This window comes from Dermochelys coriacea, chromosome 2, assembly GCF_009764565.3.
Source record: "Dermochelys coriacea isolate rDerCor1 chromosome 2, rDerCor1.pri.v4, whole genome shotgun sequence".
In the NCBI taxonomy this organism is placed as follows: Eukaryota; Metazoa; Chordata; order Testudines; family Dermochelyidae; genus Dermochelys; species Dermochelys coriacea.
In genome coordinates this window covers 142,514,706-142,538,174 of record NC_050069.1, presented here as the reverse complement: position 1 = coordinate 142,538,174, position 23,469 = coordinate 142,514,706, and the positions used below count along the sequence as shown (strand labels likewise).

The 23,469-nt window shown below is 44.1% G+C and overlaps 1 protein-coding gene across 1 annotated transcript in view; it reads left to right on the top strand.

Annotated features, from left to right (window-relative positions):
* ANKRD33B (ankyrin repeat domain 33B) overlaps positions 1-6,945 on the top strand; it is a 102,182-nt gene extending 95,237 nt beyond the window's left edge. The window contains exon 4 of the mRNA XM_038391137.2: positions 4,568-6,945. Coding sequence (XP_038247065.1) covers positions 4,568-5,418 — 851 coding nt within the window. The 3' untranslated portion in view covers positions 5,419-6,945. The remainder of the gene's footprint in view (positions 1-4,567) is intronic.
* Positions 6,946-23,469: the final 16,524 nt, after the last annotated feature.

Genomic DNA, 23,469 nt, shown 5'->3' with positions numbered 1-23,469 from the left:
TTGGTATGGTGACATGTCCCCTATGTGCACGTGTATAGTGAGTGAGAAAGCGAGTTTGCCACTGCACGACAAGACGGGGAAGTTTCTGATGCTAGTGGAATTCCCTGTACAGAATACTGTAGATCAATGGCTCTCAATCTTTCCTGACTATTGTACCCCTTGCAGGAGTCTGATTTGTTTCATGTACCCCCAAGTTTCACCTCACTTAAAAACTACTTGCTTACAAAAGCAGACATAAAAATACAAGTGTATAGGCACTCTATTACTGAAAAATTGCTTACTTTCTCATTTTTATCATATCATTACAAAATAATGTAATTGGAATATAAATATTGTACTTACATTTCAGTATATAGAGCAGTATAAACAAGTCATTGTCTGTATGAAATTTTAGTTTGTACTGACTTCGCTAGTGCTTTTTATGTAGCCTATTGTAAAACTAGGCAAATATTTAGATGAGTTAATGTACCACCTGGAAAACCTCTGTGTAACCCTGGTTGAAAACCACTGCTGTAGATTATAGCCCAGTATGCCAATGTAAATGGGTGCCTGCCCTGTAGTGCCCACTGCTGACCAAGCGTGGCTTTGCTGAGGCCTGCCTCAGTTTCCTCTTCACTCAGATCCCTTAAAAAGTCCTCACAGTCCAGATATTCATTCCCTTCCCCAGGGCCAATTTATAAAGTCCTGCACAAAGTTTTTCAAAATAGAACTTAAACCTACAAAGTCTTCCTCCCAGGTTCAGATGGTCACAGTTCCTCCTCCCTGAAGGTCTGGCTTCCCTTCAGAGTTCAAACACTCTTCTGCACCAGTTCCAAGATGGGCACAGCTCTCCTCTCTGAGGGTCTGTTTTCCTTCCATCCCAGAACCTGTTGCTTGGAGTATGGCCTTCTCCTCAGACTTTCCGGCTGGTGTCTTCCTGTAGGACTCAGGGCCCTGCAGGAGCCTTAAGCCATGCTGTGCCTACAGGCATCAGCCAACTTGTACCTGCAGCCATCTTCCTCTTTAGAAGGCCTAGGTGCCTTTCCTTAAGCCCAACTGGGCAGCCGTTAATCATTCCATGTGCCCTAGACCCTGCTTCCTCTTAAAGGGATCAGTCACCCTGTAACAGCGAACCTTATAATGAGGATGATCAAAGCACTATGGAGTGCTTTCTGTTGTAAATCATGACCAGAAGGTGTTTACTGTGTACATGTATTATGATATTATTAGTGTATTATTACCTGTGATGCTGGCAATGCAAGAGCTCAGTACTGGAGACTAACCAAGTTTCCAGCCTGCTTTAGTACTGGGTATAGCAGTTGCATGGGGGAACCTGTAGGGAAAAATGTGATGAATGATTGGAGCCTGATTTTCAGAGTGGCTGTTCTTTCTGAAAGTCGGGGTGTTCAGGTTGGGAACCAAAATACTGAGGCAGCCACAGTCACTAGCCACTTTGGAAAATCTTGGCCATCATGTTTAATCTTTAAAAATGTGAATGTACTTTTTGCAATGTAAAATGAATAGTAAAGCAAGTTAATTACTGTTCTGCAGTTACTTCCATTGGGCTGCCGCACTGCCAGGGTCACAAATGATATCACTTCTTAGCAAGATAACCACCTCCAGCAGAAGACATGCAGAAATGCCAATTGTGATTTAAAAATGGAGGGCCAGATAGTGCTCTCATTTACACCAAAGCTACTCCAGTGAAACCATTGGAGCTGCTGTGGATTTACACCAGTATAAGAAAGCAGAATCTGGACCTTAAATAATACATTTCATGGTGTATGTCCACAGGGCCAAACCCTGAAAGTGAAAGTGTTGCCTGGCTGAGAGCTTCAGAGTTGACCTGACTAGAGTTCTACTTACTCTAGCACTCTCATATTACTAAACTGAGCAAAATGGGTGCAGTTTTCCTTGAGGAATCCATTTAATTAGAGTCCTGATGCTGCTTTATTTAGTGGGGCCGGTATTTTTTAAAAGAGATGAATATTTAACCAGAATTTTAGATCCTACTTATTAAAAGACTTGCATACATTGAGAAGAAACCCGCAGTTGTTTGTCTATTCTGTCACTAATCAGATAAGCTAAAGGAGCAATGCAGGAAATGTGCGACTTACAACTTGATTTTAATAAAAAAAAATTCATAGTACCCTGGGCATTTTTATTCAGAGGTCTGAAATTCTGATTAATTGGAACTCTGATGCTCTGGCAGCGCAGCACAAACACAGCAGCAGTGATGTCAGTTTTGCGGATAACAATCTCTTGAGACATGAAACCTCATTAACTGAATATAATATTAATATCCCAAAGTGACACATCTACTCAAATTAGTTGCTTGAAAAACAGGATTCAGGACATGATTTAATCTGAGGAAAATGAGGACCAAGGGCAATGCACACATTTTCTAAAAGAAGACTCGTTAGACCAGCCTTAAATCTGAATGACAACTAGTTCAATGAGACTGCCATAACCTTTGAAAAAGAGCTTGAATATTGATGTCTGACCCAATTGGTAAAGTCCCCTAGAAATTCTGTTGAATGAGGAATTTGTTTAGGAATGTTTCTGGATTTGCAAAGTAAGTCAGTAGCGTCCTAAGAAAATCTCGTGACACACAAGATTTCATTAGATGAGAAATAAAATCAGCATTGAGTATGCTGCTAAAAGATTTGGATCTCTGTATTTGGTAGATTTCTTTTGTGAGATATAGCTCCAAAAAGAGCTGGGAATGTGTCAATTTGTATTGATAGAATCTGAAATCATAGAAGAGGCAGCACAAATGGTGAGCCCAATGGACCTTTGTAAATGTTCTCTGATCAATTTGGAGAAATGTATCTGAGTAAGAGGAAACACAGTGTATTTGACTGTGGTTTAGAGTTAGAGCACAGCTCTTCCATGATTCTATATCTGGAATATATCTGGAGGCAAACACTCTTGGCTTTGTGTTGCCTGTTTGCAAACAAATCCAAGTGGAGATGGCCTCACAAATCGGTTAATCTGTTTAATCATATATCAGAATAGCCACCTCCCCTAACATCGGGTCTGGCTGGATGATATGCCCTGGAATTGTTAATGTTTTGGCTTTGTGTGTGTGTGGTTTTGGGGGCATGGGGGAAGCATGCGTGGGAGGTTGGCAATCAGCAAACTTGATCTGAAAACCCAGGGCCAATTTAAACACATTCAGAATCCACAGCACATGGCTGGGGGCCCTGTCCTATGTAATAAATCATTCTCACCCTCGGCTTACTATTAAAATGTATGTTGTATGAACACAACAAACAAACAACTCCCATGAAATTTCCTATATTCCCAGAGAGACTTACGTAAGTTGGAGAGGGGAAGGAGTGCAGGCACACGGGGGGTTGAGGAAAGGTTGGGGGTCCAGGGACTGTCAGGTTAAGGGGACAGGCAGAGAGGGGGAAAGGTGAAGGAACAGGAGGCTGGTGTAGGGGAAGAGAATAGGGGTTCAGAGACAGACAGGCTGATGGGGAGGTGAAGAGTAGACCAGGGCCAAACATCATGGCCTCTACTCTGTCATATTCTTGTTGACCTCTTTACAGCTTTGGATACTGTTAACCAGATTCTTCTTGAAATCCTGTCTGCTGTTATCTTTCAAAATATTGTCCTTACCCTTCTTCTGCTCCTGCTTCTCTGACTGCTTCTGCAGTGTCTCATTTGGTGGGTCCTCCTCTTCCTTCCCTCTCCTTCTTTTGGTGTGGTCCCACAGAGTACCATTTTGGCCCCCTCCCCTTCTTGCTCTGTACCCTGTCTCTGATGATCTTCTCTGCAAATTTGGCTTTAACTATTCCCTTTATACAGATTCCTCACAGATCTACTTCTATTTGCAACCTGTCTCTCTCTATCCTAACCACATCTTGACCTATCTTTCTGATGTCTCCTTGTGGGGTCTGGCCATCAGCTGAATCTTAACATGGCTAAAACTGCGCTTCTGATCTATCACCCACATTCTCCCTTCTTTATCTATCATAGTAGACAGCACCATCATCCTCCGTCACTCAGAGTATGTCTACACCAGAAATGCTCCAGTGGCACAGCTGCACCTGCACTGCTGTAGTGTAGGCATTTACTACAGAGACAGAAGGGGTTCTTCCGTTGCTGTATGTCTCATTACTCAGTAGTTACTGGTCCACATATAGGAGAACAGTCTGCTATTGCTACCAGTTACTCCATTAGCTCAAGTGGGCAGAGGTCTGTGCTGTGGATCTAAAGGTTTCAGTCCTATTTGTGACCCATGGTGGGGGGGTCAGTATGGTTCCACATGATGGAATTTGGGTTGTGTGATGTTTTTTGTTTTATTTTTGTGTTTTATTTTCAGTGTGCTATTTAAAAATAGGAAATTATATACAAGAAAACCACATTCAAAACAATAAGGTTGCAAAGTCAAGCACTCAAAAATCAGGAAATTCCAGAATTGTTTGTGTGCATTATGTTACCGTCTTCAATTACATAATCACATACAAGTTTTCTTGACAGCATCCTTGCTTCATTCAGTTTTGATTATGGCAGTGGGAATTGAAGTGTGCACTGTATAACTGATCAACGCAAATATTTTTCCTTTCTCTCCTTTAAGGAGCAAATGTTCACGCGACTGACCCAAGCCGTGGAATGACTTCACGGGAATGGGCCTGTTACACAGGAAGATCAGAAGCAGTCTTCCTCATGCAGAGGCTGATGGACAGGCCATGCCCTGAGCAGTTCTGTGATCAGTATAAGTCAGAATGGCCAAAGATGAAGGAACTTCTTGCCAAGGCCACAGAACCAAAAAGCTGTTTGCAGAGGATCTCAGAGGGTGTGAGGTCAGCAATGTCATTCAGGGCTTCCTGTGGCCCTGAAGAAGATGGCGTCCTTGACCACATGGTTAGGATGACTACAAGTTTAAGCAGCCCCTTTATTGCCATATCTTGCAGGACTGTGTGCCCAGGGAGCCCACCCTGTGTGGGGAAACGCACACTGGCTGTGCAGGAAATCCTTAGGAAGCAGAGAGCCCAGGAAATCCGATCTCAGGACAGAGACCACATTAGTAGCTATGAGAAGTTATTTCAGAACTCCAGAGTCATGTTGGTCCCCAAAAAGAAGGACCGGCGGGCTAGTCTGCAGCCCCTCAGCCTCACAGTAGCTCACATGAACACTGTGGTCACAAGGAAAGCAAGCCTCCTGCCACTGCACCTACTGAGAAGGAGCAGTGTGAGACCAGGATTTGTCATCCCCAAAGTCCGTGTCAAGAAGGCTCCTCCACCCACCTACCAACCAGAGAAAGTGAGGAGGAAGAGCAGTGTCAAAGATGGCACTTATCTACAGATTCCCAAATGGAGATACAAAGAGCTAAAGGAGGAGCGGAAGAAGGCAGAGGAACAAGAGAAGAGGAAAGCAGCAGAGGCTCAGAAACTGAGGCAGGGGTCTCCACAGAAAAACAGGACATGACTCAATGGTGGGGATGATGTCAGACATGCCATTGTTAACAGACTGTGCACATCAAAGTAGAGGCAACTAAATTGAATGATGGCCCTATGGCACTGAAATAGCACATGGGCTATCACTGTCTGTATCTGGTGGAGTGAGGAAATCTTGGAGTTGAAGTGTAAAAACTTGTTTGTTTGCCCACTGGCAGAAAATTGAGGTGGTGATTTTTTCCCCAAGATTAACAGCTGAGAAACAGCTTTCACTGCACATATGCATGAAAGGGCCATGTTTTGTGTTCATTTCCTACTGGATAAAATTAAGGGCTTCAGCTTTTGATACCAGTCACTCTCCCTTCCCCTTCGGTAGGACCATATGAATTGCAATGCTTTGTAATAATAATGAAAACCACAAAGAGTTTAAGGTATGCCACAATCTTGGTACAGTAGGTGGAGGGTAATGAATCCAGGGCTATATGTAATGCAGATCTTTTTGAATATGGTAAAGCACTTTATGATTAACATTTTAATTCTGAAAACCAGAGTTTAAGACATCAAAGGTATCAAATGCTACACATGTACTGTCTGAATGAATGTGATTCTTAATGCTATTGGTTTTACTCTTTGAAGATAAAAAATGGCTGCATATCTAACATATACACTGTCTCAACAACTGAGATAATCAGATCCCCACTTGATGTAAATCAACCTGGCTCCATATATGTCAAAGGTGCTACACCCATTTACACCAGCTGCGGATTTGGCCCAATTTTTTAATGTCATGGTCAACTTTAAGATTTCCCTCCTCCCTTACGGTTTTTCCTTTACTTGCTATCGACCTTCTCTTTTGTCTCAGGGAATGTGTTACTCCACTCTTGTATCATTGCATTTACCTACAAAATCATCAGCTGGTTGAAGGTCCTTTTACTAAATCTAAGTTTGCCCCTTGGGAATGGTCCAGCATACAGCCAGAAAGGACCCGATGAACACTCAAATAATGAAATTGTCTTCTCCCACCTTCAAGAAGTAGCTCAAGGATAGTGAGTGCAGCAGTACTCTATGAAAAAAATCAAAAAGGTCATATGAGGCAGCCCATTCACCAGCATTTGGAAATCCAGGATACTCATCCTAGTGAGGGTCTGAAATAGTGCAACTTGGGTGCCAAATGGGGAGTGCTGTGTCTACCATCTCCATCCCAGCCCTTGGAAAACAATTTCTTAATATCAAATTCACAGCAGGAATCACCCAAACTGTTCTTAAACTGGCAAATGAGGAGCAATGATGTCAGGCATATTGTTCCATACCCTTCCTGGATCCCATAAAACTAATAAAGTATGCTGCATATGGTGGCTTTACCGGCATCAAAGCCCTATGACTTTCAGAGCAATTCCCTAAGTCCCACACATAATCCTAGATGTAATGTTAGAACGTGAGTGGCATTTATGGCCACAGAAATGCACCATTCCTGTATATACATAGCCCTTTTGAAACTCAGAATTTGCTTAATAGGGCAAAGTTTCTTTCAGTCCATATTAAGGTTATTTTGGTTCTATCAAGAAGGTTGTGTAAAGGGCATAGAAACCACTTGTAAGTTTAGGAATTTTCTATAGATTTTTTTTTTATAGCAAGTTAGCTGACAAACTTTGGTAAGGGCTTTGTGCTTGCTACTTGCAATAGAAAGATAATGTTAATATAGTATTCAAAAGAAAACAGCAAGACATACAGTAAATAATGTATCTATGTTTTTATATTTCCTTCCATTTCAAACACACTGTATTGCTCTGTGTTACTCTGCATTCAAGACTAGATAGAACTTAAATGAGAATATTACTGAAAATGTTAATGCATTGGTAACCCCTCTTCACTATACTCTACTGTACTCTCAATTACAGCCTTCCCAAATAAGGCTCAGTTCCCAAAGGCACTAAGAATGTGACTCTCTCTAGATCTTGCTTCACATCTTGTCAACAGTAATATATTGAACTAAGACAGGAAACAAGCTGTTGCTGCTCTCAGGTTTTCACATTTAAGCAGCTTTAAGAGCTAGCAGAAGTATTTAATAGGCCTCAGTAACTTCAGAGTCAATCAGGGCATTGCAGCTCTGCTGGTGGGACTCACTCCCCTATTCTCCTGCATCACACCCTCTGCCATTTTTTTGCATCCATTTGAGAGAAAGGTTTCTAGAGAAGCTTTTTACACTTGGGGTCAGTCAGACATTTCTTGTTAACATAGCCCCAAGCAGGTGGTAGGGGTACTGCATCTCAGTAAGAGCTCTGTCTCAGGGAGGTCCAGTGCAATCCCTTCTGCAGCTCCTGGAGAACCAAGTTGCTGTATTGCCCCTTAGGAAGGTGCAGCATGCATGATGCTTCACAGCAGCTGGTCTCACTGGCTGGTGCAGAGAGGTAGAGTCATGGCCACAGCACAGTGGGATCCATTGCCTCTGCTGTAGCAGAGAGCATGCTTGGGGGTGCTCGAAGGGAGCAGTCCCTAAATGCAGTTGTGGCCGACTCCTTCACAACATGCAAAGAGGGGGAAGTTTGCCTGGGTCCTCCTCCCCCATAGCACATAGAATGGCCACAATCTGACCAGACTCTTAGTGAAACACTAATGGCCATGGACCAAAATCCAGCTCCTAGAAAGCTAGGGCTCACATCATAAAAGCATCACAACTGCTGCTAATTAATCTCCTCTCAGAAGAGCCTGGGTGGACCTGTCAAGCAATGTTTTTCTCTCTAGCTAGGCTTTTTGTAAGGTCACCCCTCATGGTGGTGTCTATAGTGAGTTTAAGTATCAAAAGACAGATTTGTTATCCCAAAAGTAATCAATACTGCAAAACGAACACAAAAATTTGCACTCTAACTCATGATAGAGATACAGCTGACATACTTTCTCTCAGGGATTAATGTACAATAGGTTACAATTAAGGGCTGAAAATGAAGCCCATGTTCTAACCCTTTGTACTTTGCTGTGCATGTCTGTATATGTATGCTGAATTAAAAGAATTCAAATCTGCTAAAAATTATGCACTTGTTTTTCAGAGATGAAGGGGTTTTGCCTTTTGTTTCTAGATCACCAATATGAGTTTAAACCAGGTCAGTGGGGGTGGTTAGTAATTACCATTTTGCCTAGATGAATGGTGTTAACCTGGGTGGTCTCAATCCAACTCCTAGTGGACAAGTGTTCCAATGAGAAAAAAGTTAATTGTATTTGTTGCTAATTTTTCACTCTTGCTGGCTGTCTCTTCAGAGGTGAGTGGTTGAATGGGCATTGAAAATACACTCGTGCCCAGAGATGGTCCCACTAAATCATGTTTGAGGCTGATGGGCTGAGTCAGTTGGAAAAGCTGGCAATGTTGGCACCTTTGCTGCATATCCTGTGACTGTTTTTTATATGTATAAACTCTAAATGGTTTCCACAAAACATCAGTCACCTCAGGAATACAATGGCCAAAAATTAATCAGCCTCACAGAGATATGCTCTTAGTTCTTTCCTGGCAACTGTACCGTGATCCTTCAGATTTCCAAATGGATCTCACAGTTAGCCTCTATCTTTGCTAGATAAGAAGACAAAATTTATATGCCTGTCTCTTACTTTGGTCAGTGTAATACTAGTATTTACTCCAGTGACTGCAGTGGATTTACTCCCAGTTTACACCAGGGTGAGCGGAGAAAGGCCCATGATTAGCTACCTGATTTGAAATCACAGAAGTGTTTTTGATTGCCCTGTAAATCTGCATCCCCAGCTGCATTTCAGCAGAAATAGCTACATTTTCATTGTCTAATGACTAAGGGCTTCATTTTATCTCACTCTGAGTGGTCTTTTATCCTTTTGTTTTTAATAATTCAGTTGATCCTTTCGGCAGCTTTTACTGGCAAGACTTCTATGGTGCCCTGATAGAAACTAAAGGTGCCTTCGCCAAAGGAAAGGAAGGCAACTGCCTGGAGAGAATCCTTCCTAGGGTGCAGCAAAATTTATACCTCCCTATGCCAGTCTGGGAGACTTTGGTGCGTTAATGGAAGTTATGCACACTTCTGAACCCAATGGCTAATAACGAATTATGGACTTCCATTTCCATAGCCTTTCCATGCATCAATTAATTATCTTTGAAAATCACTGGAAGGACCCCTTCCATCCTAGTGGTCATTCATAGGGAAATACTGTTCCTGATGTGGGGATTTATTGCAGCAGTGAGCAATAGGAATACAACTAACTATAACAGAAAGAGAAATAATTTTGCCAGGCATAACCAAAATGTTTTCCGCTAAGCTCTGAAATAAAGCCTGTGACCACTTGTCTTGGATGTAGAGGTGTGGCCTGCACAATCATAAACATCAACTGGAGGCTGTTCAGATAGATATGGAGCATTGATTGCATGCTTCAGTCTCTTTGGGCCACAATGCACTAGTCAATTTCATGTCATGCAAATAAAATTTGGCCCTTGAGAGTCTGGGAAATTGTTGCTGTCACCTGTGGTTCAATGCCCTTGGCTATGGATGTCCTTAACAGCCCTGAAGTGGTAGTTCTGTCCCATGAAAGGAGCCCCAAGCTCAAACACTTGCTAAGAGAAGATACTTTGCATAGAAAAGTGCTGGTACTTGGCCTAGATGTGATAAAGTTTTTTGGGGTTTTATATTTTAATAGGAAACTTCCGAGTAGCATGAGTGCAACTTCAAGTCAGTATTCAGTAGAGGTGTTCACAGAAGATTGTTCAGTGAAAAAACATTGGACTTACCAATATTTCTCTCACAAAATACAAATCTTACCTGATATAGTGGAGGCAGTATGCCACATAAAATCAATACTTGGGCTCTCTTTATGAAAAATCTAATATTAACTATATGAAGGCAAATAAAAATGTACTACTTGTTTTGAACAGAGGATAAATTTGCTCCTGCATTTGGGTACTATCAAGAGAGTTTGACCTTAGACTGCTATTTGCCATAGAGCTTTGTAAAAACAATTTGTGCTATACTGATCTTTGCGTAAGTCACTACATAAGCACTTCTTTCTACCTCTAGTTATATTTATATATTTATTTATATAGTTGTTTCTCTAGACTTAATGTTTGTCTAAAAATGGAATTAAATAAAAGTCAGTAGAGTCATTCTTGTTTCTTTTGCTGTAGCTCCCATTGGAGACAGATGTAATAAGTGTTTCTGGTTTTACATCAAAATAGTTCATTTTCAAGTTGCATGGTAATTTGTTTCACTGCCTAAAAGAGAATTCTCAGCATTATTCCTGACCCATTTGAGTGCTGATGTGGTCCTCAGAAGGCACATTTCTTAGATTTTAAAAATATTTTTTCTAATTTCTACCATTCTTTGATCCCTATTGAATCTCAATGATTATTTCTGTAAGAACTACATCTTAGCTATTATGGTCAGATTCTGATACCCTTGCTCATTATGAATATTACTTTATTCCACAAGTGTATCCATTAAAATCAGTGAGATCTCTCATGGGATAATGTGCTACTCAGTGTGAGTAGGAGTATCAGAATCTGATCATTATGTTGTACCTTTGTGAAACAAAATGTACACAGATTAGATCGTCAAAATTAGCCAAACATTGTTAGGTTTTACATCAGTACTATCAGATCATTTTTGAATTATAGATTCTAAGACTTCATATACTCTATGCAGGCAAAACTCCCATTGAAGTATATGAAGAGCTTTGCTTAAGAGTTAACACTGTAGGATTTGGCCAAAGGATTCTGAAAATAGATCTCTATAAAGTAAAAACAAAACAAATAGAAAACCAGGGTAAAATGAATTATTCTAGCTGTCCAACAAAGCACAAAACATGAAGAAATAACCTACTGAAAAATGACTGGTTTCTTAAAGTACACTGTTTTTCTTAAAAAAATATTAATCCCACATTTCTTTTCAGTTAAGATTAAATGGGTGGGCCTCTTAACTGATATTGCTCGTGAATAGACTGACAGTATTGCAGGCACTTTTTAAAGTAAATTTTGCAATGGAATCTTTAAATTCCAAATGATTGAAAATACTTCAGCTGAATTGATATTACTGGAAAGTATTCCTCAGGAAAAAAATGTTATCTAACCTGGACGGGCTTCTTAACGCATACTTCTCCAACTATTTACTAGGCAGGAATTTACAAATAAATAAATAAATAAATAAATTAAATAAAAAGACCGCAATTGTTGTCCTGCCACTAAAATCATCTCCTATAAGCAGAAGAGACCAGTTCAGTGATTCCCAAACATTTGAATTCTGAGCCCGCATCAGGAAAATAAAACCAATCTCAGGCCTGTCTACACTACTGGAGTAAGTCGACCTAAGTTAGGTTGACTTACTGCAGTGTCTATACCACGCTGCATCAATTGGAGATGCTCTCGACTTACCTTACTCTTCTCATTCCGATGGAGTATCGGAGTTGACTGGAGAGTGCTTCACAGTCAATTTAGCGGGTCTTTACTAGACCAGCTCAATTGACCCCCGCTGCATTGATTGCAGCATTGTGGATCCCTGATAAGAGAAGACATGGCCTCAGTCTCCTGCACCATGTACTGCTAAAGGCCTATGTGTCTTAACAGCCGCTGCACATATGCACTACTATTCATTTGGTTCCACCTGCCACCATCACCCCTTTTCAGTGTAGATCTTCATAATGATACTTCCTCTCTTTTCTTACAAGCTTTGATGAGTAATGAAAGAGTTAACAATGTGAGATTTAAAGTAGCATCCTTGGCATCTTAGTAGCACCCACTGAATTGAATGGGGCAGATCACAACTTAGAGCTATTGATTCTGGCTTTCCTCAAACGACAGCAGATGTCTCTGCATCAGTTATGTTCAAGTCTCTGATTTTCTTCACAACTATAGCAGCTAGAGATATACTTTTTTAAATAAAAAGCTGAGACTCTGGAGAACAATTGAGAGTTCTGTCTGTGCCACCCTCCCTCTCTTCCCCTCACACTTTCCATTATCAGAACCAGCGTTTTTCTCTAAATGTTGAATTAGCCTCAGAATTGGGAAATGGAATCAGAAACGAGACGATAATGTTGATTTTTGATTTTCTTCTAGTTCTGTGTAGTACACAGGAAATGAAGGCAACCGAAAAGGGAAATAATGGGGAAAAGGAGGAAAAGGGAGTAATCACTGGGGTGCAGCAAAGTATTGTAGGCAATGGATTAGACAGACAAGCACAGAGGCTGCTATCACTCTGGACATTTAAACCTACAAGTCCTGAAACAGGATCTTCGTGAGTCTCTGTATAAATTATGTATTTTGAGGTAACTATTAGATGGTGGTGGGGGGGGCATTGCATGCTAACAGTCTCCATCCTGGCTTTCCATCATGTGCTTCCCCTGTGCATTAGCTTCCAGAGCACGGCTTTCAGGATGGATCCAAAGCCAAACAATGTATGCTTTCCATGCATAATTTATGTAGGACTGATTGCTCCCGAGTTACAGTTGAGAGCCGTAGCTACGAAGGGTGTCTTGTTGCTAGGGCAGGAAGAAGAAGTGATAGGAGCTGGGACATCCTCAATAGCTTAACAGTCAGAATCTTCAGTGACAAAATACTAGAGTAGAGTTTGAAAATTCTTCAGAGTCTAAATTTATAACAGTCCAATTCCATGCCATTTCTTCACTACTAGACACCGCACACTTCCCCCCGCTGCCTCCCCCTTTTCACATCTCCTCTTCCCAGCAGCAGCAGATTTTCCTCCTTTCTGGTATGGAGGCATTCAGTGGCAGAGTCCAGGAAAGCATTAAGTGAGCACGAAGAGCAGAGGCAGGAGCTGATGCTGAGACTAATGGGGGAGCAAATGGACATGATGAAGTCAACAAGAGCACAGACCTCCACTGCATCCATTGTATAACCGCCTGCCCTCCTCCCCAAGTTCCATATCCTCCTCACCCAGACGCCTAAGAATGCGGTGGGGGAGGCTCCGGGCACCCAGCCACTCCACTCCAGAGGATGGCCCAAGCAACAGAAGGCTGTTATTCAAACAGTTTTGATTTGTAGTGTGGCTACAATAAGCAGTGTGGCCTTGTCCTTCTCTCTTCCCGCACCCCACCCCACCCCACCCGAGCTACCTTGTCAGTTATCTCACTTTTTTAATTAATAAAGAAAGAATGAATAGTTTCAAAACAATAGTTACTTTTTTCCCTTTGCCAGCTGTGGTCGAAGGTGGGAGGGTGGTTGGCTTATGGGGAATTAAAATCAACAAAAGGGGCGGGTTTGCAGCAAGGAGAAACACACACAACTGTCACACCGTAGCCTGACCAGTCATGAAACTGGTTTTCAAAGCCTCTCTGATGTGCAGCGCGCCTATCTGTGCTCTTCTAATCGCTCTGGTGGCTAGCTGCTCAAAATCTGCCACCAGGTGATTTGCCTCAACCTCCCACCCCACCATAAATGTGTCTCCCCCTTACTCTCATAGATATTATGGAGCACACAGCAAGCAGCAATAAGAATGGGAATGTTGGTTGCGCTGTGGTCTAACCTAGTCAGCAAACAGCACCAGTGAGCTTTTAAATGTCCAAAGGCACATTCTACCACCATTCTTCACTTGCTCAGCCTATAGTTCAACTGCTCCTTACTACTGTCCAGGCTGCCTGTGCATGGCTTCATAAGCCATGGGAACAAGGGGTAGGCTGGGTCCCCAAGGATAACTATTGGCATTTCAACATTCCTAATGGTAATTTTCCGGTCTGGGAAGTAAGTTCCTTCTTGCAACTGCTTGAACAGCCCTGAGTTCCTAAAGATGCGAGCGTCATGTACCTTTCCCAGCCTTCCCACGTTGATGTCGGTGAAACGTCCCTTGTGATCCACTAGCACTTGCAGAACCATTGAGAGGTACCCTTTGTGGTTTATATATTGGTTGGCAAGGTGGTCCAGTTCCAAGATAGGGATATGCATTCTGTCTATCACCCCCATCACAGTTAGGGAATCCCATTGCAGCAAAGCCATCCACTATGACCCGCACATTTCCCAGAGTCACTACCCTTGATAGCAGAATGTCAGTGATTGCATTGGCAACTTGGATCACAGCAGTCCACACAGTAGACTTGCCCACTCCAAATTGATTCCCAACTGACTGGCATCGCAAGCTTCCACAGGACTATTGCCACTCACTTCTCAACTGTCAGGGCAGCTCTCATCTTGGTATTCCTGTGCTTCAGGGTGGGGGAAAACAACTCACAAAGTTCAAGGAAAGTGGCCTTACACATGTGAAAGTTTTGCAGCCACTGTGAATCATCCCGTATCTGCAACACTATGCGGTCCCACCAGTCTGTGCTTGTTTGCCAGGCCCAGAATCAGCATTCCACTGTATCGACCAGTCCCACTGCCGCCACGATGTCCCAATTGCCACAGCCTGTGCTTTCAGGAACATCTGTGTCCATGTCCTCAACACAATTGTCCTCATGCTGGCATCTCTTAGCCTGGTTCTGCACATATTCCAGGATAATGTGTGAGGTGTTTACAATGCTCACAACAGCAGTGGTGAGCTGAGCGGGCTCCATGCTTACATGAGTAATACAGGAAAAAAGGTGCAAAATGATTATCTGCTGTTGCTTTCATGGATGGAGGGAGGGGTGACTTATGACATGTACCCAAAACCACCCTCGACAATGTTTTTGCCCCAACAGGCATTGGGAGCTTAACCCAGAATTCCAATGGGCAATGGAGACTGCGGGAACTGTGGGATAGCTACCCATAGTGCACCGCTCCATAAGTCAATGCTAGCCATGGTATGCTAGCAATTGAGGACCCACTCCACCGACTTAATGTGCTTAGTGGGGACATACACAATCAATTGTATAAAATCGATTTCTAAAAATCCACTTCTATAAAATCGACCTAATTTCATAGTGTAGACATACCCTCAGTCCTACCATGAGTGCAGGGGACTGGACTAGGTGACCTCTCGAGGTCTCTTCCAGTCCTACACTTCTATGATTCTATTAGGTGAGGAGCCTAAACAGCATGCCAAGGTGTGTTCAAATATCTCAAAGCCTTGTCTACACAAGAAAGTTGTATTGGTTTAATTAAAGATGTTATTTTAAACCAATGTAGTTAAACAGGCAGAGAAACCTATGTGGACACTCTTATTTTGGTTTAAACAAGGCTTATTTTGATTTAATTTACATCAGTTAGGAATCAGTTTAAGCTAAACCAAAGTAAGATATTCAAATTGAAATAAGAGCCTCTATCCACAGGTCTGCATTGGTTTTTATTAAATCAGTTTTAAAACTGAGTCTTCAAGACTCTACATTTATTAAGGTTCTAGTTTTAGTTCTATGATGATCCCATTTTTCCTATATTGTTTCTGGTTTCATTTCCCAACAGTATAATCATTTGTTTGGATTTTTTTTTAAATTGTAAATCACATTATTTTCAGATCTATATAGTGAGTGTCTCCTACTCTTCCCTCCCCCATCCCAAGTCAGCTGGTACCTTAGGGCCCAGTTTTGGCCCCTTTACTCACCTTGAGTACTAGCATACTTTGAGTATGCCCACACAGTCTAATTCTCACTGTCTCGCCTTGGCACTGCTGAGGGCTCCAACTCCTTTAACAATCTGCTGATATGTTACAATTTTGTATTAGCATTTCAGTTTTGGGAAGTTCAAACTTCTGCTTTCAATGATGAGTTAATTCAGAAGAACACAAGATATTTTCTAGAGACTGCTCTCTTTCTGGCTTGTGAAGACGCTGCCATAATCTTTACTTTAGGGCTGTCTTTTGAAGATCATAGCCCCAGCTCAGGAACAAAGTGAGGCTGACAACAGTATTGTCAGAGCCAGATGATGAAATATTAATCTATGCTTTGTGACATCCAAGCTGGATTATAGTAATTCCCTCTTTGCAGATCTCTCACAGGCCTCTCTTTACAAAATGCAATGTGTACAGAATTCAGCTGGCAGGATTTTAACATGTACTGGAGACAATCAGCAAGTTTGCCAGGCACTAAGCTTGCAGCCTGGTCAGAAAGACCTATATTAGTTCTGTATGTACATATACCCTTTTTTGTTGTCACATGCAATATATGGCCATGATGATAGCTTCTAAAAATGGCTACAAAAATATCTTAATTGATGGATGCCTCTTACTGCCCTTCCCTGCACAGGAAACCAAAAAAGTCCCCTTCCTCTGATAAGCTATTCCTATCCTTAAACAGAACAACACTGCACACCTATCCCCAACTCCTGTGCACCACCTTGTCTCCTAAAACCCCCACCTCTTCATCCTCCTATAGAACTACTGAACCCTGATATCTCCTCTTATTGAGGATGGTCCAAAGTCCATTAAAGTCAGTGGGAGTCTGTTAATTTCAATGTGCTTTGGATTCAGTTCATAAACATTCAAACAATAGTGTATTTTTGGTAACATTTTGACCTTACGTTTTGGATTAATTTTCTTTATTCTTTCTCTTGCCCTTCTCATTCTCTCTCCTTCCACCAAACACCTTTGCCCTCCTCTTCTGCTGTATCTGTGATGAGTCTTCCCCACTCCATTGTCTCCCAGTGGGTTTTCCCCCACTCACGCTCAAATTTTTTCAGTGGAAAAAAATGGGGGAAAAGTGAGCAAGGGGAAAAAATCCTCACATCAAAAACCCCTTTTAAAAAATCAAAATATTTTTTCATAAATGAAAAATTGTGAATGAAAATTCATTTGCTTTCAAAATGTTTTCCAACAAGAAAAAAAAAGTTAACCAACAATTTTGATCAGCTCTTGTGCTGATAACTTGAAAAGTGGCCTTTAGAGCTTAATTTTCAGAAAGGCTGAGCACCCACAGCTCACAGTGACTTCAGTGGAGGTTGTGGCTGCACAACATGTGGTGGTAAACAAACCTGATAAATCAAGAATTGGATAAGTAAACTTCAAATTCTGTGCCTTTGCCTCTCCTATTACAGACTTGTACTACAGTAGCACCTCAACTAAGGTAAGGGACCCCACTGTTTTTGGAGACAGTCTTTTACCTGAAGAGCCTACCATCTACATAGATGAAAGTGGAGGAATGATCCCATTATTGTGGGGAACTTTCCTGATTTATACATCTCCCTGGTGGAATTGGCTAGTGAAAGGATTTGAGTCCTCGCTTCCATTCCCTTTACCCAGAGGCCTGCCTGACCTCAGGGGCTCCTGTGTGGCTGAGTCCTCGTAACCCCAACAAGGCTGGGCCCAGGATTCCTAGGGGTCACTTAGACCTGGAGCTGGGGTCTCCTCTTGAAGGTACTCGCTCCACTCTGGACGCTTCCCTGACCCACTAATCATTACATATAGTTCAAGCAAATAAGATTTATTAAACAGCAATCAATTTAAAAATAAGGAAAAAACAGGAAAGATTAAAGGAAAACATGTCACCCTGCTCTGTGGCATGGGGACGTCACAACCAGCATCTCTGGAATGTAAGGGAAGTTCAGTCTGTTCCTCACATGTGCCAGGCCTCCTGCCCAGGCCCTGGCTGTGCTGCAGGGATGCTGCGGGTTGCACACTTGCTCTGGCGATGGCCACAAGCCCTCGGGCTCTAGGTGGCAGGACCCTTCTTCCCAGCATCTGCCCACCCCCCCATTGGGGTTATGATCCCTCCAAGTCTGGCCAGCCAGGCCTCCTGGCTAGAAGAGGTGGATTAAAGGTTTGTGGGGTCCTGGGCCAGAGCAAGTGGGGGCCCCTCTCTAACCCTTCCACCTGCAATCCCCCCACACTGCTCCTGCCGAAGAGCAAGGTCGGGGCATAGGAGATTTCCCCACTCCCCGGCAGGACTGCTGGGTGGGCGGGCGGATCAGGCAAGTCCCCGTGCCTCTACCCCACTCCCCGGCAGGAGCACCAAGTGGGCGGAGCAGGTCAGGTGCCCATTTTTCTGGGGCCCGGCCAATTGGCTGGAACCTCTCATCACAGCCTCTATTGGCCCAGTGGCTATTCCGCTGGTAGTGTCTCCTGCCGGGGCCCTCTGCCCAGGGCCCACCTCACTCTCCCCAGCTGCTCACCGCACCTGGCTCCGGACTGCTCCAGCTCCAGCTCCAACTCCAGCTCCAGCACTCTGCTGCTCTGCCTCTAGCACAGCCTCTGGGCTGCCCCTCTGGCTCTGCTCCCCAGCTCAGCTCAGGCTCCTGCTCGCTCCTGAGCTCACTGGGACCCCGGCTTCCTGACTCTCTTATTGGCCTGCCTGCCCTGTCAATCAGGCTGACCTGGAGCACTGGCCTCTCCCCATTGCCCCTGGGGACTGTCAGTCTCAGGGTCCCGATTTCCCATCGACCCTTCCCCTTTCTTTTGGTACTGGGAGCTAGCAACTAAAACACCCCACTGAGTGTTAGTAAGGGGACAACACAGACATGAGGGGCAAAGCGGAGGAAGGTCTGTAACATACCAGCAGAGTGAACAATGGGATGGTTCACATGTGCCCATTCGTTCTACTTGTGGGTTTTTGTGAGTGGTGTTTAGGGAGTGGAAAGACAAAAGAAAGGAGGGGGGAGATGGAAGGGAGAGGAGGAAAGAGAAGCAGGAAGGGCAGCTGAAGTGAGGTTGAAGGGAAGAGACAGAGGGAGAAGTGGGCACAAACAGCCAATCAGCACAGGGGAGAGAATGTCGAGAGGAAACCCTGGGAAAAGACGGATTGGTGACATCATCAGTAAACAAGTGGTTCAAAGGTGCCTGCAGCTGAAACTCCTTTGTTTGCTGTCACTGCCTTGCCTCCATGGATGAGCCTCTGTGGCTAAGTGCATAGGGTCTGGTTTTCCTTGTGGGGAGCTCTACCCTGCACACTTCTAGGTCTAAGAGATGTTGGAGCAGAGTATCCCACCTGGACTTCTCTACCCCTCCAAGATACTGCTCCTGCCAATTTGAATCACTGGAGATTTTTTTTCCTCCAGCCCACTTGGCTGAAGGGAGTAGTGGGGGTCACAGGGGTCATCGTACACTTTGTACCTCCCTTTCCCCACCTGTGTAGAATGGGATAGTTATACCATACAGCAGCAGTAGGCAAACTTTTTGACCCAAGGGCCACATCAGGGATCCAAAACTGTATGGAGGGCTGGGTAGGGAAGGCTGTGCCTCCCCAAAAAGCCTGGCCTCCACTCCCTATCTACCCCTTCCCACTACCTGCCCCCGACTGCCCTCCTCAGAAGCCCCCACCCATCCAACCCCCACTGCTCCCTGTCCCCTGGCTGCCCTGACACCTATCCACATCCCTGCCCCCTGACAGGCCCCCCGGGACTCCCATGCCTATCCAACCGCCCCTGTTCGCCATCCCCTGACTGCCCCCCCCACAGAACCTCTGCCCCATCCATCTGCGCCCTGCTCCCTGTCCCCTAACTGCCCCCCCGGGACCCCCTGCCCCTTATCCAACCCCCCTGCTCCCCGCCCCCTTACTATGCTGCTCCGAGCAGCATGTCTGGCAGCCGCACTGCATGGCTGGAGGCAGCCATGCCGCTGCGCTGCCCGGCAGGAGCTCGCCGTCCAGAGCAGTGGTGGCACGGCAAGCTGAGGCTGCGGGGGAGGGGGAACAGCAAGGGAGAGACTGGGGGGCTAGCTTTCCCGGCCAGGAGCTCAAGATCTGGACAGGATAGTAGTTTGCGCGCCGTAGTTTGTCCACCTCTGCCATACAGCATGGATTTGCTAACTTAGGGCTTAACTGATTTTTCTCAAGTGCATTCAGATCAAAATATTAATTATCATTATTTAGAGCTACATATTTGTAATTGTACATGCTTGTAAAGTTAACCTAGTTGTAAATGTATTCAATTTCTCAGATTTTATTGCATTTTCCACAAGGTACATAACCTGTGACACACACCCCGTATGTGAAAGAGGGATAACATTTTTCACTTACCCACCTAAGAGGAAAGTGCAATGTTTGCACAATTCTTTTGCTCTGCACAGAATGGGTTGGCTCAGGCTGTTTGTACACTAACCATAGTAAAGTGCAGCACTCCTCTGAGAGACAGAGTATCACAGAGCTTGAGGGTTATGATGGTGGGTGCCTCTCCTATACGTCATGGCTGTATAAAGGACAGCAACAGTCTGTTTCCCCATCTATAAAATGGAAATATTTTCTTCTTATCTCAAAGGGGCACTATAAAGATTAGTTAAGATCTGTAAAACTGTTGGAGATGAAAACTGTTTATTAATAATCATTTACTTTATTTGAGGGTGGTTGTAACAACATACTGTAGCGTCTGGACTGGTTGATTTTGTTTTATTGCCTACACTCCATCTGTGTGAGATGTCATCCTTAAAAACACAGAAGTCTTAAATCAGCATTTCTTTTGCACAATGTACACCAAATACTCTTGCATAAATACAGAGCTAAAAAAAGTCTATGTTTTGCATAATATCTGGTACTTTCCAGAGAAGGCAAAATTATGGAACATTCCATTATGCTTCTTAGGAGAATGGATGAAAAGTCCTGAAGACAGAATGGCAACTAACTAACCAACCAACTGGAAGAGGAGGGGAGGAGAGGGGAGGGGAAACGAGGCAGCCAGCCACTAGCAGCAGCAGGGAAATCGGGCCAGCAAAGCAGGAATCTAACTCTAGGATAATCTCCCAATAGAGTTTTTTTGCAAATCATATTAATTACATGACCATAAACTATGAATCTTCTTACATAATTAAGGGTCTGATCTAGCCCAAAATATGATCTGTGGCTGTTGGCTCATGAAAGACCAGTAATATGCTAAACTCTCTATTTTCTTGCCTAGCAGCCTCATATTGCCACCGCATTCATCAGCCCCCCCACCCTACCCCTTCAAGGGATAGAGTCTCATGTACCAATGCTAGTCAACTTTTAAAATAATCAGGTTATGGTATGGTGCATGGAATATGCATTGACTCATGTCTTAAAACGAGCAAAGCTTTCACTGCATCTCAGTTAGGCAAGATTTGTATAGCCATTGCCATGGCTCTCAGTTCCTTGTGGTTTGTTAATTATTACTGGATGCATCAACGTGGATATGGCAGATTTTTGGTGGCCTTGTGAAAACCTTTTAAGAAGAATTGAGAATCCCCAGGGTGCAGCAGCAACCTGTAACCAATGCCCCATGGACTCCACCACAAGGTGAACCTAAATTCTCCAGCAACACCCTTGAATTCTAGGGCAAGCAGGTGGAAGTGCTGCAGCAATTTCACATTTTTTTTAATTGATCTTTTATTGAATTAAATATAAAAATAAATTATACAATCAGCACAGTAGCCCCAGGCTATTTTAATATGAATTTTAATTTGTTTGACATTGTTCCCAGTTTCTATTTTCATGGTGCTGCTGGTTGTCATCTTAGGTTTCAAAGTCAACCATCCACTGAAATGCATGCAACGGTGCCCATCCCTCAGAGGGATTACTTTAGGCTTTCTGCAGACTCATATATCAATGTATTGATTACACTCTTTTCAAGATAGCTCAGATCCTGTAGCACAATTCTGCAGCAAAAGGTGAATTTTGCAGCTAAATCCATAACGATGGAACACTGGATGCTGCCTGTAACTTTACTAGGATTTCTAAAAAGAACCATGCTATGGCTCTGCATGAGATTCTGAACAGTGTGCTACTTTACCAAACTGCAAACTCCATTTTGAAGGTGCAGGCTTTTGCCTTCCGACTTGTCTGTTCTCCTCTGCGTTGAGCTGAAATTTGAAAGGCTGGTGGCAAAAGAATTACAACGAAGTCAGTGATGTTACATGCTCTCCTATTGAAACAGAATAACCATAACTAACAAGCTGGCTTCTAATCAAGAGAACTGGTTTGTCAGAGAAGAGGTTGCATCGGCAAGGAAATCACCTGGTAGGGGCCTGGGATCACATGGGGAAGTGGAACATGGAGTCACCTGACAGAGGAGACTGGAGGGTTATAAAAGGAGAGGCACTGAGGTGTTTGGGGTTATTGGCTATTTGTCTCCAACTCAAGGTGGGGGGGGGTCACCCACCACATAGGAGAAGCCTGTATGAGGAAGGGGACCTTGTCCACCTACCTGAACATAGGTGGTCCCTCAAGCATTGATAAGGGAAGGGTGAGCTAGTGAGGAGCATTGTGTTGAGGACGTTTGTTGTGTTCTATAGTATCTGCACTCACTTGTGCTTTATTTGTTAAGTATAAAAGAGCAATAGTGTCACTCTCTGGACAATGTGTTGCTGTCTTTATGTGGTATCTGCTTCACAACTGACATGCCTCCTGAGAGAGTTGAACAGTAATGAGAAGGCGTTCAGCTTTGGAGGAGGTCGGTTTTTTGAGCATGAGGAGTCTGAAGGGTCAGTCCTCCATTAGAAGGCTCTTAGGAAGGGGTGCGTAGCGAGGCAATGACTCACCGGTGCGGCGCCTCCTGCTGGTCATCCTGGGAATTAGCTCTTACAGCCTGGAGTACCCTCTGCATGCCGGTGTCTCGCCTGCCGCTGGCCCCCATGTCCTTCCCAGACCCCGGTGCCCCTTTACCTTGGGGTGCTGCTCTGTGGCAGTGCCCCCACACTCTGGGTCTCCCCTCCCCAGGGAACCCCCAACCCTCTATCACCTCCTTGCCTCAGTGGGCAGACTGCAGTCTGTAAACCACTCATCGGCAAGGGGGTTGGACCAGCTGCCTCTGCCTATTCCCAGGCTATGCTGCTGTGGCCCCAGTACCTTTCCTGGCCTTTAGCAAGGCCTGCAGCTGGGGGGATTTCCAGGCTGGAGCTCCTCAGCTCCTCTGGCCTTCCCCCAGCCCTACTCCACTCCAGGTACCCTTTTCTCCAAGGCAGCCAGGTCCTTCTCTCTCTCAAAAGCGAGAGAGAGAGTCTGTGTCTGAGCTCCTGGCTCACAGCTCTTTTATAGGGCCAGGTGTGGCCTGATTGGGGTGTGGCCCCATCTGTGGCTGCCTTCCTAATCAACCTAGCCTTTTCTCTCAGCCTCAGCCCTCTCCAAGGGCTGGCTTTAACCCTTTCCAAGTTGGAGCGGGGTGACCACCCCGCTATAGGGTATCACACAAAGGGTCTGTGCCTAAGGACCAAAAGATCAGAGTAGCAGCTGGACTCCAGTCAAGCTCCAGGAAGCTTAAGATATCTAGGGAGCCAGAGGCTTGGACTCCCCTCCCAGCCATCTGGTGGGTAGCTGGCAGCAGACCCCTACTAGATCTGTGACACAC